The sequence below is a fragment of the Prionailurus viverrinus genome, chromosome F1 (genome assembly GCF_022837055.1).
Source record: "Prionailurus viverrinus isolate Anna chromosome F1, UM_Priviv_1.0, whole genome shotgun sequence".
Classification (NCBI taxonomy): domain Eukaryota; kingdom Metazoa; phylum Chordata; class Mammalia; order Carnivora; family Felidae; genus Prionailurus; species Prionailurus viverrinus.
Genome location: NC_062577.1, coordinates 65751448 through 65765226, shown reverse-complemented (window position 1 = coordinate 65765226; position 13779 = coordinate 65751448). Strand labels below are relative to the sequence as shown.

General features: G+C 43.3%; 1 protein-coding gene across 7 annotated transcripts in view; it reads right to left on the bottom strand.

Moving 5' to 3' along the window:
- ASH1L (ASH1 like histone lysine methyltransferase) overlaps positions 1 to 13779 on the bottom strand; it is a 197625-nt gene that overhangs the window by 113485 nt on the left and 70361 nt on the right. For all 7 annotated transcript variants that reach the window (XR_007148040.1, XM_047839911.1, XM_047839909.1 and 4 more), the window contains exon 4: positions 328 to 429. Coding sequence is in view for 6 of the 7 variants with exons in the window: in XM_047839911.1 (XP_047695867.1) it covers positions 328 to 429 (102 nt within the window). In the remaining variant the exon portion in view is untranslated. The remainder of the gene's footprint in view (positions 1 to 327; positions 430 to 13779) is intronic.

The window sequence follows — 13779 nt, the reverse complement described above, 5'->3', positions numbered from 1 at the left end:
TTATTTTCCTGTCCGCCTACTCTTGAACCTAGTCATTTTGAACGATTTCCTCTGGATCACATCCAAATCGCTGCAGGTCTGGGAGTGAGCCCACCTGGACTCAGGGAGACTGGGGGGCGGGGGGGGGGGGGTCCGCACTGTGTCAGTCTGCACTGTGGCCCCCTCGCGCGTCCTAGAGTCACTTCTGTCTCGTCCACAATAATGTCTTGTAAGTAAACGTAAGCTGTGATTTCCGTGAGAAGCTTATCGCGTCGTGCGGGAAGTCTGCTCACACGTAGCAGACGGGAGAGTCGGGTCAGAGTCCGTCCGTGCAACAGGGGGACTTGCCTGTGGACGAAGTGCTCTCCGAGGACGACCGCTTCCGGGCAGGGCTGCTGCTCGTGCTCTCGGACAGTCGCTGGGAAGACTTCTCTGAGGTTGGCTGGGAACCTGGAGAGACAAGAATCACAGGGAAACTCAGGTCTAAGCACAATTTCAAATGATTGTGTGTCAGAACTAGACTATTTGCGTTGCTGTCATCACCACTCCCAGCAGCCATACAACTTGCGAGCGGACGGGGAGTGGACGAAAAGCAGGGAGAAGCCGCACCGCGTGCTGCCAGCACACCCGTGCCGCCTCACGGGCCTCTCCCACGTCAATTTCTCCTGTCACGTTACACAGGGAAAACGATTTTAGAGGGAGAATGAACGGAATTCATGTTAGTTCTGGCGCATCACCACCAGGAAACACATCATCGAGATATTTATCGATAAAAGTCACCGGCAGGACTACAATCACACCTGTTCCTGATTGTCAGTTCGAATTCATCCCAGAAACCGACGGACAAAATGTACAGTGCAATTAATTAGGAACAACTGATGTGAGAAAAGCAGGTCCAACCTGAGCGTTTCATTTAATAGAATCAGAGTTGGATCTTAAACCTGTGAGGTCGCCTTCACACTCTGTGTGTTTCCCCTACAGCATATTCTGCAAGGACTGCTAACTTATCTAGGAAACAGAGCAAACGTACTTTAAAGCTGTACGCTTGAGGTTCCTTCATGATATACGTAAGAGCTCTTAAGGACAAAGAAACTCGATTTCCTTTCAAAAGTCACATACTTAATGTTAACCAAAACCCCTATCAATGCGGCATAATTTTTTTTTTTTTTTTTTAAATTTTTTTTTTTAACGTTTATTTATTTTTGAGACAGAGAGAGACAGAGCATGAACGGGGGAGGGGCAGAGAGAGAGGGAGACACAGAACTGGAAGCAGGCTCCAGGCTCTGAGCCATCAGCCCAGAGCCCGACGCGGGGCTCGAACTCAAGGACCGCGGGATCCCGAGATCGTGACCTGAGCTGAAGTCGGACACTTAACCGACTGAGCCACCCAGGCGCCCCTCAATGCGGCATAATTTAACACATCTCTTACTCAAGAGAAAAATATGTTGTTCAGGAAAGATTCTTCTTCTGAATAAAATATACTTGGTTCTGATGCTGGATTCTTTAGAACCAAAAAAGCCAGCTGTTGAGAATGCATAATAAACGTCTGTATCACGTTGGTCAAAAAAACTAGCAGTACTCTGAAATGTTCACTTTACACTTGAAAGAAGTTACAAATAGAAAGCCTATGCATAACTGTAGTACAAAAGTATCAGAAATCAAATACCTGAATATGAGATTTTTAAGATCCACCTCTAAACGAAGAGTGAACTCCTTGATGGAGATGTGACTAAGTGAGCAAAGAACAACTTGGGGACAGAACTGAATGGAGCCACGTTTCTAGTGTTTCCCTTTCTCTGACACAGATAATAATAAACCGTGAGCTTTGTTCTAATTATGCATTATCATAAATCACATCATTGTAAATCCCGAGTCCTGCTCAGGCGAGACAGAAGGCTCTGTGCTGCCATTCAACAGTTAACAAGTTAGGTTCTGGGGAAACTGGTATTGTAACAATACATCCTACTTCCCCAACACAGACATGACCGATGTGAGATCTATTCAAGAAGCAAGACTGTTTATCCTTGAATCTTAAAAATAAATACAAAGGGATTTTAAAAACTGACAGTACAATGAATCCACCCTAGATTGTGGTTGAGATAAGATTTCCATTAAAGAGTTAAATACCACAAAAATACCTTTTTCAATAAAGATTTTACTTTTAAGTAATCTCCGCACCCAACATGGGGCTCGAACTCACAACCCTGAGATCAAGAGTTGCATGCTCCACTGACTGAGCCAGCCAGGCGCCACCCCCCCTCCCCCGCAATAAAAATATCTAAGAGGTAAAAGCCCAGGCATCAGTGAAGACATACCTTAGTAAGTATTAATATCGAGGGGTGCCTGGGTGGCTCAGTCGGTTATTCTGGCTTTGGCTCAGGTCATGATCTTATGGTTCGTGAGTTTGAGCCCCACGTCGGGCTCTGTGCTGACAGCTCAGAGCCTGGAGCCTGCTTTGGATTCTGTGTGTCCCTCTCTCTCTCTGCCCCTCCCATGCTAATGCTCTATCTCTGTCTCTCTCTCAATAATAAACGTTAAAAAAAAAAAAAAAAATAAGTATTAACACTGAAAAATTCATACACTGGACAGGTAACTACTTCCTACTGAGACACAGAGCCAAGACAGAAGACAACAGTGGCCAAGAAGCTTGAGACATCAGAGGCCTCTCTTTACCGTTATTCTGCTGAATGCTCAATCTTGGACTAACAACTAGGGAAAGGAGTGGTTGGAGAGCACTTTTTATAAAGTCTTCTCTCTCAGTCATAAACTAACATTCATCGAGTCCAGTTTATATGCTTGCTTCTACGCTAGGCATTGTGGAGGCAGGAGGAGAGAGAGAAAAATATTTTGAAAGTCTCTGCCCCTAAGGAGCTTATCGAAGGTCTTGAATGTCATCACGTGCACTTCAGATGGCGTTTGTGCCATCCATGCTGGAGCTCTGTCTTCAGTTTCTAGGCTACGTGGTAATGTTCCCCAAATTTCTCGGTCATCTTCAAGAAAGTCTTGATGAAGGCTTCAACTGTACCTTTGAACATCAGGATATCCTGAGAATCACCCTGCCTGGCCTCACCGCCCTCAGGGTCAAAGAGGGAACCGGCACCTTCCTCAAAGCTCCTCCTTTGGAGGCATCTGGAGCTGCACAGGAGGCAGGAGGAGGTGGAACGGGGGTCAGATCCCTGGAGATCATTACTGGCAGCATTGCACAGCAATTCCTGAGAAGCTGAAACAATTGAGAGAGAGGTGGCTTAGCTCACCTAGCTTCTGAGCCACTTTTCATTTCCTGAAAGTACTGGAGGCCGGCAGCCTATTCTTAGGATTTAACAGGAGACTGGAATGAAACTTCATTCAGGATGTTTTTCACTTTTCATTTGTAAAAGTCTGTTTGAATTCCCTTTTCATAAAAAGCAGAGATGGTCTTAATATTTCATGTTTCAGGGGAAAAAAAGTGTATCCCTGAGATACAGTTCCCTAGGGCTTGGTAGTCATGAGATCAGATCCTTATTTTGCTAAAAGAATGTTGGTCATAGGACAGTAAGAGGATGAGAAAGCTGGAGGAAAAAAACCTACCTAATGATAGAAAGCAACCAAAATTAAGACTGGAAAATGATGACAGAAGCTTGTATGTAAGAGGCAGCAACCTGTTAAAGATGTTGAAATTGGCCTAAGAGCAGAAATCGGGTGAGATTTGCAAACGTTATCTCCAACACTGCCAAAAATGTACTCTTTCCTAAGTGCCATGCGCAGCTGGGTGGCCGGGGGAGAGCAAGCTAACGCCCGGACAGAACAAGAATGTCCATTTCAAGGGAGAACAACATATCCACATTTCGAAACCTAAAGCGGAGTGCCGTCCACAGCTGTGCGTGGCGCAGTGTTAGGTACATCACCAAAGGTGCCCTGAGTTTGAGTCCTGGCTCTGCTATAATTAAGACTTTTAAGATCTTGGCAAGTCAATGCACTTGAATGTTGGTCTGAGAAAGCACTCGAACTCACTCGGCTGATGCGAGTTTCAAAGTGAGGTAACGCAAGCAATTGAAAGGGTTTTTATAAACGTTATGCTCTCATACATAAATTGGCTCCTTAGGTTCATCATAAATTTTTAGACCTTAATTACTTAACAATAATTACTTAACACTGATGCGTAGGCAACTATTCAAAATAAAAAGAAAAATGAAACAAGGGCAAGGACTTATGCCCACTTGGGAAGTAGAACTAGTTTAGGGTCTCCAGCATTATTCCTAAGCATAAAGAAGTACCCCCAACTGGGAAGCACTGGTAGGACAGGCACCTCCCAGGCTGGTCGGCCCCTGCAAGGTGGTAAAAGCTCCTGGAAAGTGAATCTTCTAATCCGCCGACTCTTCACCACACCTCCTTCAGGGTCACGGCCGCGCTCTGGATTCCATCAGCGAAACCCGATGTGCCCGCGGCGACCGGGCGCCAGTGCAGCTCTGGACGGGGAGGGGAGGGCACCGCCGTCTGCTTGCCCCGCTTACTCTTGGCTTCGGCCACGCCACGGTGGGACTCCTCAGGTCAGTGACTGCCTTGTCGCTGTCTCCACCACGCGATGCGTGTTTGCTCCCGTGTCATCAGCGGTCATTTCAGATCTGCCTGGAGGGTCGTGAGAACACTCTGCACTCCTTACGGGGCAAGAGGGTTGTATGGATTTCAGTTCGAGACGATGTGATACTTCGTCAAAGAATACACACGGAGAATACCTATGATTTTACGTATCAGAGAGTTCCCATGTCGATATAGCACGAAGCCAAATAATTAAGTACTTCAGAAGTGAACAGAATCGAAGTGGTAATTCCGTAACTGACAAACGACTGGGTAGAAACACTACTGAATAACTCGTTACTCAGACCTCTGACAGCTTCAGAGATATGTTTAGAGCTTCCACACACATAAATGAAACAGAAGTTATAAGTAAATCACCAAGAAAGCAACCAAATAAAATTGGACTTCAGCATAAATGTAAGGTGATTACTACAAGTATTCTTTTTCTTCAGCTAGAAAACTAGAGGTCTTCGTGGAAAAAAGAAGGCAGACTATCAGCAAGGAGGGAAACAAAAAAAGGGACTATCACAAATTGGGAAAATAATAAGGGAATTAAGAATTAAAAACAAACTTAGAAATGTGAGGGAAGCCTGAAGTGGTTTTGACCGTAGAGTCTCTGGATTTTTCTTGGCCATTATTCACTGAGCTTTTAAACATAAAGGCAGGTTTTGAGGAAACACCTTTGACAAAGAAGACAAAAAGGGGGAAAGATGATACTTCTACAGCAAAACTATAGGGTGACATCATGGGTAAGAATGTCAGAAAGTGGAGAAAACAAAAAAGGACATAACTGGATTTAATGGATAAGAACCTGGAAATCTTTTCATTATATATAAAAATGGGTGGAAACCAAGCAGCTGTTCTGAAGTTGATTTGTCACAAGAGATCTTGGTGTCTACACAGGAGAAACTGAAACCTATCTAAGATAAAAAAGAAATAGTGCGTTTTCAGATGTCTGGGTGTGAGGACGGAGTCAAATGGGCAGAGACGTCAGCATAAAAAGAGACAATTCCCACTGATCGTGGTGTCTGTTGGGAAAAAGGTATCACCAAGCAAAAACTAGAGTAATAATTCAACCTCACTACTTCATTGAAGCCCTGAGTACCTACCCTAGGCTAAAAAACGAGGGAATTTCCAAACGTAAATTAACAAAAGAACACAGTGAATGAAACCAACAGCTGCTTGGATAAAACATGTATTTCTTTAGTGTAAATCCACTATGAAAACTTTCGAAACTTATTATAGTTACGAATTCTGGTCACACTCTGTTGGGAGATCAGCACTAAAGACCCAAGTAACCAGGGAATGGTTTGGGTGAGCAGATTGTCTGCTGTTTCCAATGCTAGAAATATCGTTGGGTAAGCCATGGAAAAACAGATTAAGTGTACTAGATTTGGAAGGATACCATGCTGAAGCCAGTTTATAGATGATACACATTTATTTTAAAATCACATATTTAAAACTAGTTTCTAACATTTAAATCATTCCTTCCCACCAAAACAATGTATTATAAAATTTTAAGAAAGAAACTTATTTTATCATTTACAAGTTAAGACTATCGGGAGTGTTTGTTGAACAGTGACTGCATCAAAGCTGGCTTATCACACAAAGGAATACCATAGTAAAAGAATATGAACCGGGGTGCCTGGGTGACTCAGTCGGTTGGGCATCCGACTTCAGCTCAGGTCATGATCTTGCAGCTCGTGAGTTCAAGTCCTGTCGTCGGGCTCTGTGCTGGCAGCTGGGAGCCTGGAGCCTGCTTCCGATTCTGTCTGTCTCTCTACCCCTCACCCACTCACTCTCTGTCTCTCTTTCAAAAATAAATACACATTAACAACAACAAAAAGAATATGAACCAACTATTGGGAGCTTCTGATCAGGTTTTTTTTTGTTCCCAGATTAAATTCTGAATCCTTTGCTATGGTTCACAGCTCACAGGAGTCCTGGAAGCTTCTACTGAATGAGCTGAATGCTGAGATAAAAGCTGGTTCCATGATAAAAACAGCTGTTTCCAATTGTGGGAAATACATTTACTGAAAGCAATACATTTCATCTGACTCACCAATTAAATGCACTACAAGAGAGAATGATTCAGAGCCTATGCTGGTGATTTTTAAGCTAAAAAGTCTGTTTTCCTCCCTCTAATTAGGCTATTTCTCGTAATGCCCAAAGCACATCATCCACTGAAATGGAATCCCACTGGAAACCCCAGAACTGCACTAACCACCATAATCAATTTTCGGATTTCATCTTCACACGTGTTCGTGCTTTACTTTTGGGGGTATCTTTATACATCATGCTAGAGACAATGTCCTATATCAGAAAATTCTGATCAATGAAGACACTCTCCAGTTAAAAAGAAAACAAAGCACAGTATACTTTTCTTCAACCATTACATTTTTACAGTAAATATACTTTTTCCAAATGAAAATAAAAATCAGCTCTAATTTACTCCTCGGGGGACAAAAAAGTTATTGAAACCTGTAATAATTACGTGTGTGTGCGCGTGTGTATACATTCTCTACTTTGTGAGCTCTAGGGGGAACCATCCCCCATTTTTGAAATCAGGTTGCAGACTGACCATGTACAGCCAGCCATGAGTTGAAAACGCTGAAAAGCAGGGACAGAGTATGTGATTCTCTTTCTCATCAGGCCCATCTTAGGTCTACCGAACGTAGATACTGATTTAATTGGTTACCAGGACCAGGCGAGGCCAGAAAGGCCAGGCGAGGCTTAGGTGTGGAATCCCTATGATTTCACATGCATCAGGTTGGTCTTAGACTATTGGTCTCTAACAGTTCCCACAGAAGAACACAGAAGAAGAATGAGCTAACCACCACACAAACATCATTTATAAAATGATGAGAGCTGTTACTCCTTTTAAAGCTTTATGCCACTTAATTTGTTTAGTCCAAATTTGCTCGAGTGATTATCAGTTTGCCCGGCTAGGAAACAAGGCAAGGTCAGCCACCTGGCTCCAGACCACACAGGAAGGAAGATCCTTCCTGCCTGTGCCCCTCATCTAATTTTATTTTCCTCATATGCACATCAACATAATTCATAGATATGCCTGCTTTATGCCAAAAAACACGAAAAATCTACTCAATCCAAATCGTAATCATCTGTTTTATTTTTTCTTTAGTTATTAGAGATAGGCTTCCCTCAACAATTAGTAGTGTTTAAAAAAAAAACAAAAACTAAACTAGCTGTTTTGCTATAATGTTAAATTTATGGAAGATAGTAAAGTGAGACTTCTCACACAGCCTATACCCAACTTCCCCTAACGTTAACTTAACGTCTTATATTTTAACTACGATACATCTGCCAAAACTATGAAATTGACATTAATATGATTTTTTCCACATATGTCTTTTTCCTGGTCTAGGGGCCAATCACAGTATCACATTGTATTTAGTTGCCATGTCTCAATCCTCTCTCATCTGTGACAGTTTCCTAATCTTTCCTTGTTTTCTTAGGTCCTCGACACATCTGAGGTACACTGGTCACATATTTTGTACAATGTCTCTTTTTTTTTGGTTTTATTATTATTAGACCAGGGTTGTGTTTTTTAAAAGAATACTGTGGTTATAAGTTTTGGAAAAAACACCACAGAACAAAGTTCCCGGCTAATTACATCAGAGGCTACCTGTTATCGGCACGATTCATCATTGATGAAGTTAAACTTGCACCCGGTTAAGGTGTGGTCGGTCTGCTCGTCTCCTTCACTGCAAAGTTGCTATTTTCTCCTTCTTGTCCTCTGTTACGTGGCATTAGGTCACTAGGTGCAGTCCATATTCAAGAAGAGGGGAATTAAAGTCCACCTCCTTGAAGAGGCTGGTCTACGTATACTATTTGTAATTCTTCTGTAAGGAAAATTTGTCCCTTTCTTCCACTGATTTAATTGATCATTCTTTTTTTTGTTTGTTTTTAGATAAGCTCTATGCCATACATGAGGCTTGAAACTTGTGATCCCGAGATCAAATGTCGCATGCTCTTCCAAGTTAGACAGCCAGGTGCCCCATACGATCACTTAGTTACATCAACATGGAGTAATGGGTATTTGCTGTATCTTTACATTATAATCCAATACTGTCACTTAATAGTGACATTATTATTATTATTATTATTATTATTATCTGTTGCTTACATTGTTCCTGCTTTGGCCACTGGGAAGCCTTTTCATGATAATAATGTCCAGAAGGTAGTTCACAATTTTGTATTATATGGCACAGTAGGAAGTCCTATTTTGGGTATTTTAACAGGATACCAATTAATGTATAATGAATCTGTCTTTAAGTTATACATAGAAAAAAATATCAGCTGAAGGCCGAGGCCAAATTAAAATAACAAAGTTTAGTTATGCTTTTTGTACACTTTAAGAATAATTACCATGTGACATCGAAACAATCACATACTGAGAAATGCAAATATCTCCTTGACAGGATGTGTAATTACGAGTACGTAATAAACCCGCTGGAATTACCACAAAATGTAAAGCTGTAAGAATCTTAACGGTCTGCACTTCCTCACTTCCCGTTCGTTCCTGCACCCCCCAAAATCCAACATTTACCTCCACAGAAACCACTGTGAGCTCACAGGTGATAATCGGCCAAAGGCAGCCTCTGCTCCCAGCCTCTTCGAGTTGACCCCAGCAGCACCTGACATTCCTGTCCCCTTAGCAGTGTGGCGCGCCCAGCGAAACAGGACCACTTCTCACGGCTTCAACAATCACTTACCTACAACTTTCCTCTTCAGGGTGATTTCTCCTCTGAGCTACAGATGCATATATCTCACTGAATAGCATGAAACCCAAATCTGCCTTTTATCTCCAGCCATCTCTTCTGAGCGCCTCCTTTCACTTAATTACACCGCTGTCCAACCCATTACCGGAGGGGCATCCTGCAGACATTCTAAAATCTTCCCCTTTCCTCGCCTCTTTTTAACGATTCATTCATTCATTCATTCATTCATTCATTCATTCATTTTTGAGACAGAGAGAGACAGAACATGAGCAGGGGAGGGGCAGAGAGAGAGGGAGACACAGAATCCGAAGCAGGCTCCAGGCTCTGAGCTGTCAGCAAAGAGCCCGACGCGGGGTTCGAAATCACGGACTGTGAGATCATGACCTGAGCCGAAGTCGGACGCTCAACCGACTGAGCTACCCAGGCGCCCCCTCCTCCCCTCTTTTTAAAATCCACTTCTTCTGAATATGTTTTCTCCATCACTACCTTGGTTCAGGCCCCCATAAGATTCTGCTGGGGCAATTCCCAAACTAGTACACCTGATCTCTCCCCAGTACATGTACCACAGTGTTGTCAATTTAATCTCAGCAAATCATCCTGCTTTAAAACCTTTAACTTCCCATTGCCCACAGGGTAAACTCTAAACTCCCTACAATCTTATATAATAAACAAGAGGCTTTATGATCTGTCTCCTGTCTTTCCAGTCTCATCCTGTGGGTTCCATATCAGACTGTAAACAGTTACCTAAGCACACTATGAGGTCACTAAGACCCTGAAAAGCTTCTTTCTCTGTAAGAAATAGTCTTCATCCTTTATTCTTTGCACACTAAACTAAAAACTAGGAGTCTTTCTAGCTCCTCCTAGGTGAGCCCCTCTCTTGTCTGCCCCCGAAACATGTTGTGAACATATCTGTAGGAGTTATCAGTCAGTATTTAAGATTTGTTTTTTTAATATTAAAAAAATAGTTTTAACATTTATTTTTGAGAGACAGGGCACGAACAGGGGAGGGGCAGAGTGAGAGAAGGAGAGAGAGGTAGACACAGAATCCAAAGCAGGCTCCAGGCTCCGAGCTGTCAGCAGAGTCCGAGGTGGGGCTCAAACTCATGAATCATGAGATCATGACCTGAGCCAAAGTTGAATGCTTAACTGACTGAACCACCCAGACGCCCCACGTTAAGATTTTTTTTTTTTAAAGAAACTTTTTTTTTTTTTTAAGTTTATTTATTTTGAAATAGAGAGAGAAAGAGCTTGCGTACGCACATGTGTGGGAGGAGCAGGGAGAGAATCCCAAGCAGGCTCCATGCTGTCAGCACGGAGCCTGATCCGGGGTCGACCCCGAGAACCATGAGATCATGACCTGAGCCAAAACCAAGTGTCAGATGCCCAACCAACCAAGCCAGCCAGGCACCACTGTTTAAGATTTTAGGTGATCTCTACACACAAAGTGGGGATCGAACCCACAACCCCGAGGTCGAGAGTAGCATGCTGTACCTACCCAGCAGCCAGGCGCCCCTGGAGCCATGGATAATTATTTGTAAACATGCCTATGTTCTCTGAGTAAGTGTAAATTCCTTCTGGCAGCAAATCACATCTTACTCATGATTTTATTCCCTGCTCCTGGCAAACAACAGACAATAACTGTGGAAGGGATAGCCATCATCATTAATAATTAAAATTAAAAAAAAAATACATAAAGCTGTGTCAAAACAAAGTTCTGACTTTCAAAGAGATTAAATTAGAAGATACCCCAGGCTTTAGTTAGTAATTTTTTCTTATAACTTTCCTTAACTAAAAATCGTTTTCTCAACTGGTTTTAAGAACTAGGATACGTAACCAGTTTTCATGTCTACTTGAAAAAGTTCCTAGTAGAAAATCAAGACACATTTCTACCCACTTATCAAAAGAGTAATTGTGAAGAAGATGGAGAGGCTCCACGAATTTGCGGATTTGTGATACAATAAAGAATGTATCTGTTCTCTGTCTGATTCTTGGCTTCAAAAACCCTTAGAATTTCCTGAGTGATAGAAGGGTCTTTGTTATGCCAAAGAGCTGACTTAAGGTGGACCCTGGGTAGCCTCAGGGTGGGGCTGCTCACTACAAAGACCAATCACAGGATTAGAGGGCTGAAATTTGGGGCCAGCCCTATCTACAGTGGGGGGGGGGGGGGGGGAGTGGGTAGAGATAGGGTTCGAGCACACAGCCAGTGATTTAATTAATCATGCCTATGTAATTAGGCCCAATCAACACTCTAGACACAAAGGCCTGGCATTGCTCCCTGGTTGGTGAACACAGTGGTGTGCCGGGAAGGCGACACACCCTGATCCCACAGACAGACACCGGGCAGGGAGGCTGTGTGTCCTCCACCCTAGGCCTTGTCCTGGGAATCTCTTCAATTCCTGATCTGCATTCTTTATGACAATAAAACTGTAATCCTACGTACAGTGGTTTCAGTAACTTCTGAGTTGTTCTACCAAATTATCAAAACTTGAGGGTTTGTGGGATTGTGGGAAGCCCCAAATTTGCAGCAGTCTAGACAAGAGTGTAGGTGGACTGGGGTCACTGAAACTCGCTCCGGCACAGGAAGTGGGGGCAGTCTTTGAAGGACTTTGCCCTTAAAATTGCAGGGTCTTTCCTCAACTCCAGAAAACTAGTGTCAGAACGGTGACTTCAGAGATCTTAATGTTTTTGTCATTTTTTTTAAGAGGAAGGAGACAAATTCTTATTCTTAAGGCAGATATTTTCCCACGTTAGGCGTGTACCTCCTGAGGACCCTGAAACCAGGCTCACATCCATCCTTTCACCCCACCTCCTGTAGCCGGTCTCCTGGGTGACTTTAGCGTTTGCGTGGCTAATACGTTCAACCACCCTGTCTGTCAGCTCGCTTCACTTCCACCTCCATTTCCCTACCTGTTACAAGCTCCTTCTCACAACTCTTAGATTAGAGGCCTCAAACTAAAATGTTCCTTGGAGACAGATACACTGCTTCAATATCTGAACTGAGCCAGATACGGCACACCACAAGGAAATGGTGTGGACTGAGACGAATTGAATAGAGCCTGCCCCAACAGAGCGGGGGGTGGGTGGGGGGGGTGGGGGGGTGCCATTGATGTCATCCAGGAAATGGGGATTAACTTTTGCCAGATGTTCTGCTTTTTATTTTCCTTTCTTTCCTTTTTTTTTTTTTTTTTTAATTTTAATGTTTATTTTTGAGAGACAGAGCATGAGCAGGGGGAGGGGCAGAGAGGGAGACACAGAATCCCAAGCAGGCTCCAGGCTCTGAGCTGTCGGCACAGAGCCCGACGCAGGGCTCGAACCCACGAACTGTAAGATCATGACCTGAGCCGAAGTTGGACGCTTAACCGACCGAGCCACCCAGATGCCCCTGTTCTGGTTTTTCTTTTAAAGGAAAGCAGATTTCTGAACTTTGTGTGAAATCTCCAGAGTTTTAAGCCTTGGCAATTAATTTTTAAAAAACTGAAGAGATCACAAATGGTTACAGACAAACCAAAGGGTGATGAATTTTAACCACTGCTTCTTTATTACTTTTTTATTTCAAGTTTTTATTTAAATTCTAGTTAGTTAGCATACATGGTAAATAACCAATACTTTAAATGGTGCGGTTCCTCAGGGCTGTCTGAGGCCCCGGATTCCGGGTCTATCCCCTCCTTCGGGGAACATCATCCATCACATTGTGACAGATCAACAGACATATGAACGCAGCAACTGTTTTGTTCCAGTGAAGCAAACCAGCTCACACACAACTGGTAAGCAGAAGAATACCAGGATGATATGGTCACTGAGCAGGCTCACACACGATCTCAACAGAGTGAGCCAGGGAGCACCGCTCCTCGTCAGAGCACCGGCCACAGATCACCCAACACGTGCTTTCCCCAGATCTTCCTGCAAAAGAGCCAAACGAGGACGAGAAACCAGAACCAGCCGTATCTAGCATCACTTCTTTTATCTGCCAGCGACACGCTTTTGTGTCCACAACTGAGCGGCTCTGAGCCTTCTCTAATTCCCTTCTATCAAGTTACCTTCGTCTTTTCCTGAAAAGTTAAATGCTATGTTTACTGTAGTCTTTCTTTCTTTATCAAACAATTTGTCTTTTTAACTGCTGCTGGCATTTTCTAGAATTATTATTTTTCTTGGTGCTCTGGGTACAAAGTTGCACACATTTTGAGAATCTGCTCCCGACTTTATCTTTTCTAGAAGCCCTTTTATTTTTTGTAAGTGATATTGACAGTTTCTCAGAACCTCATAGTGAAACACCCCTATCTCCAGCCAAAACATCTTTATTGAGCTCAAGAATCAGATCTCCAACTGCCTGCTGTCTCCCGGCTTGAACGTTCTAAAGATGTTCTAAGACATTCCAAAGTTCACGCGTATTAAAAAAGCAAAGTGTGCTTCCCTATGTATGCCTCCTCCAGGTGGCACCACGCCGACCCCTGCAATGTCCCTGCAGGGGTCTGCCCGCACCACACGCCTCTCCCCCACCCCCCGC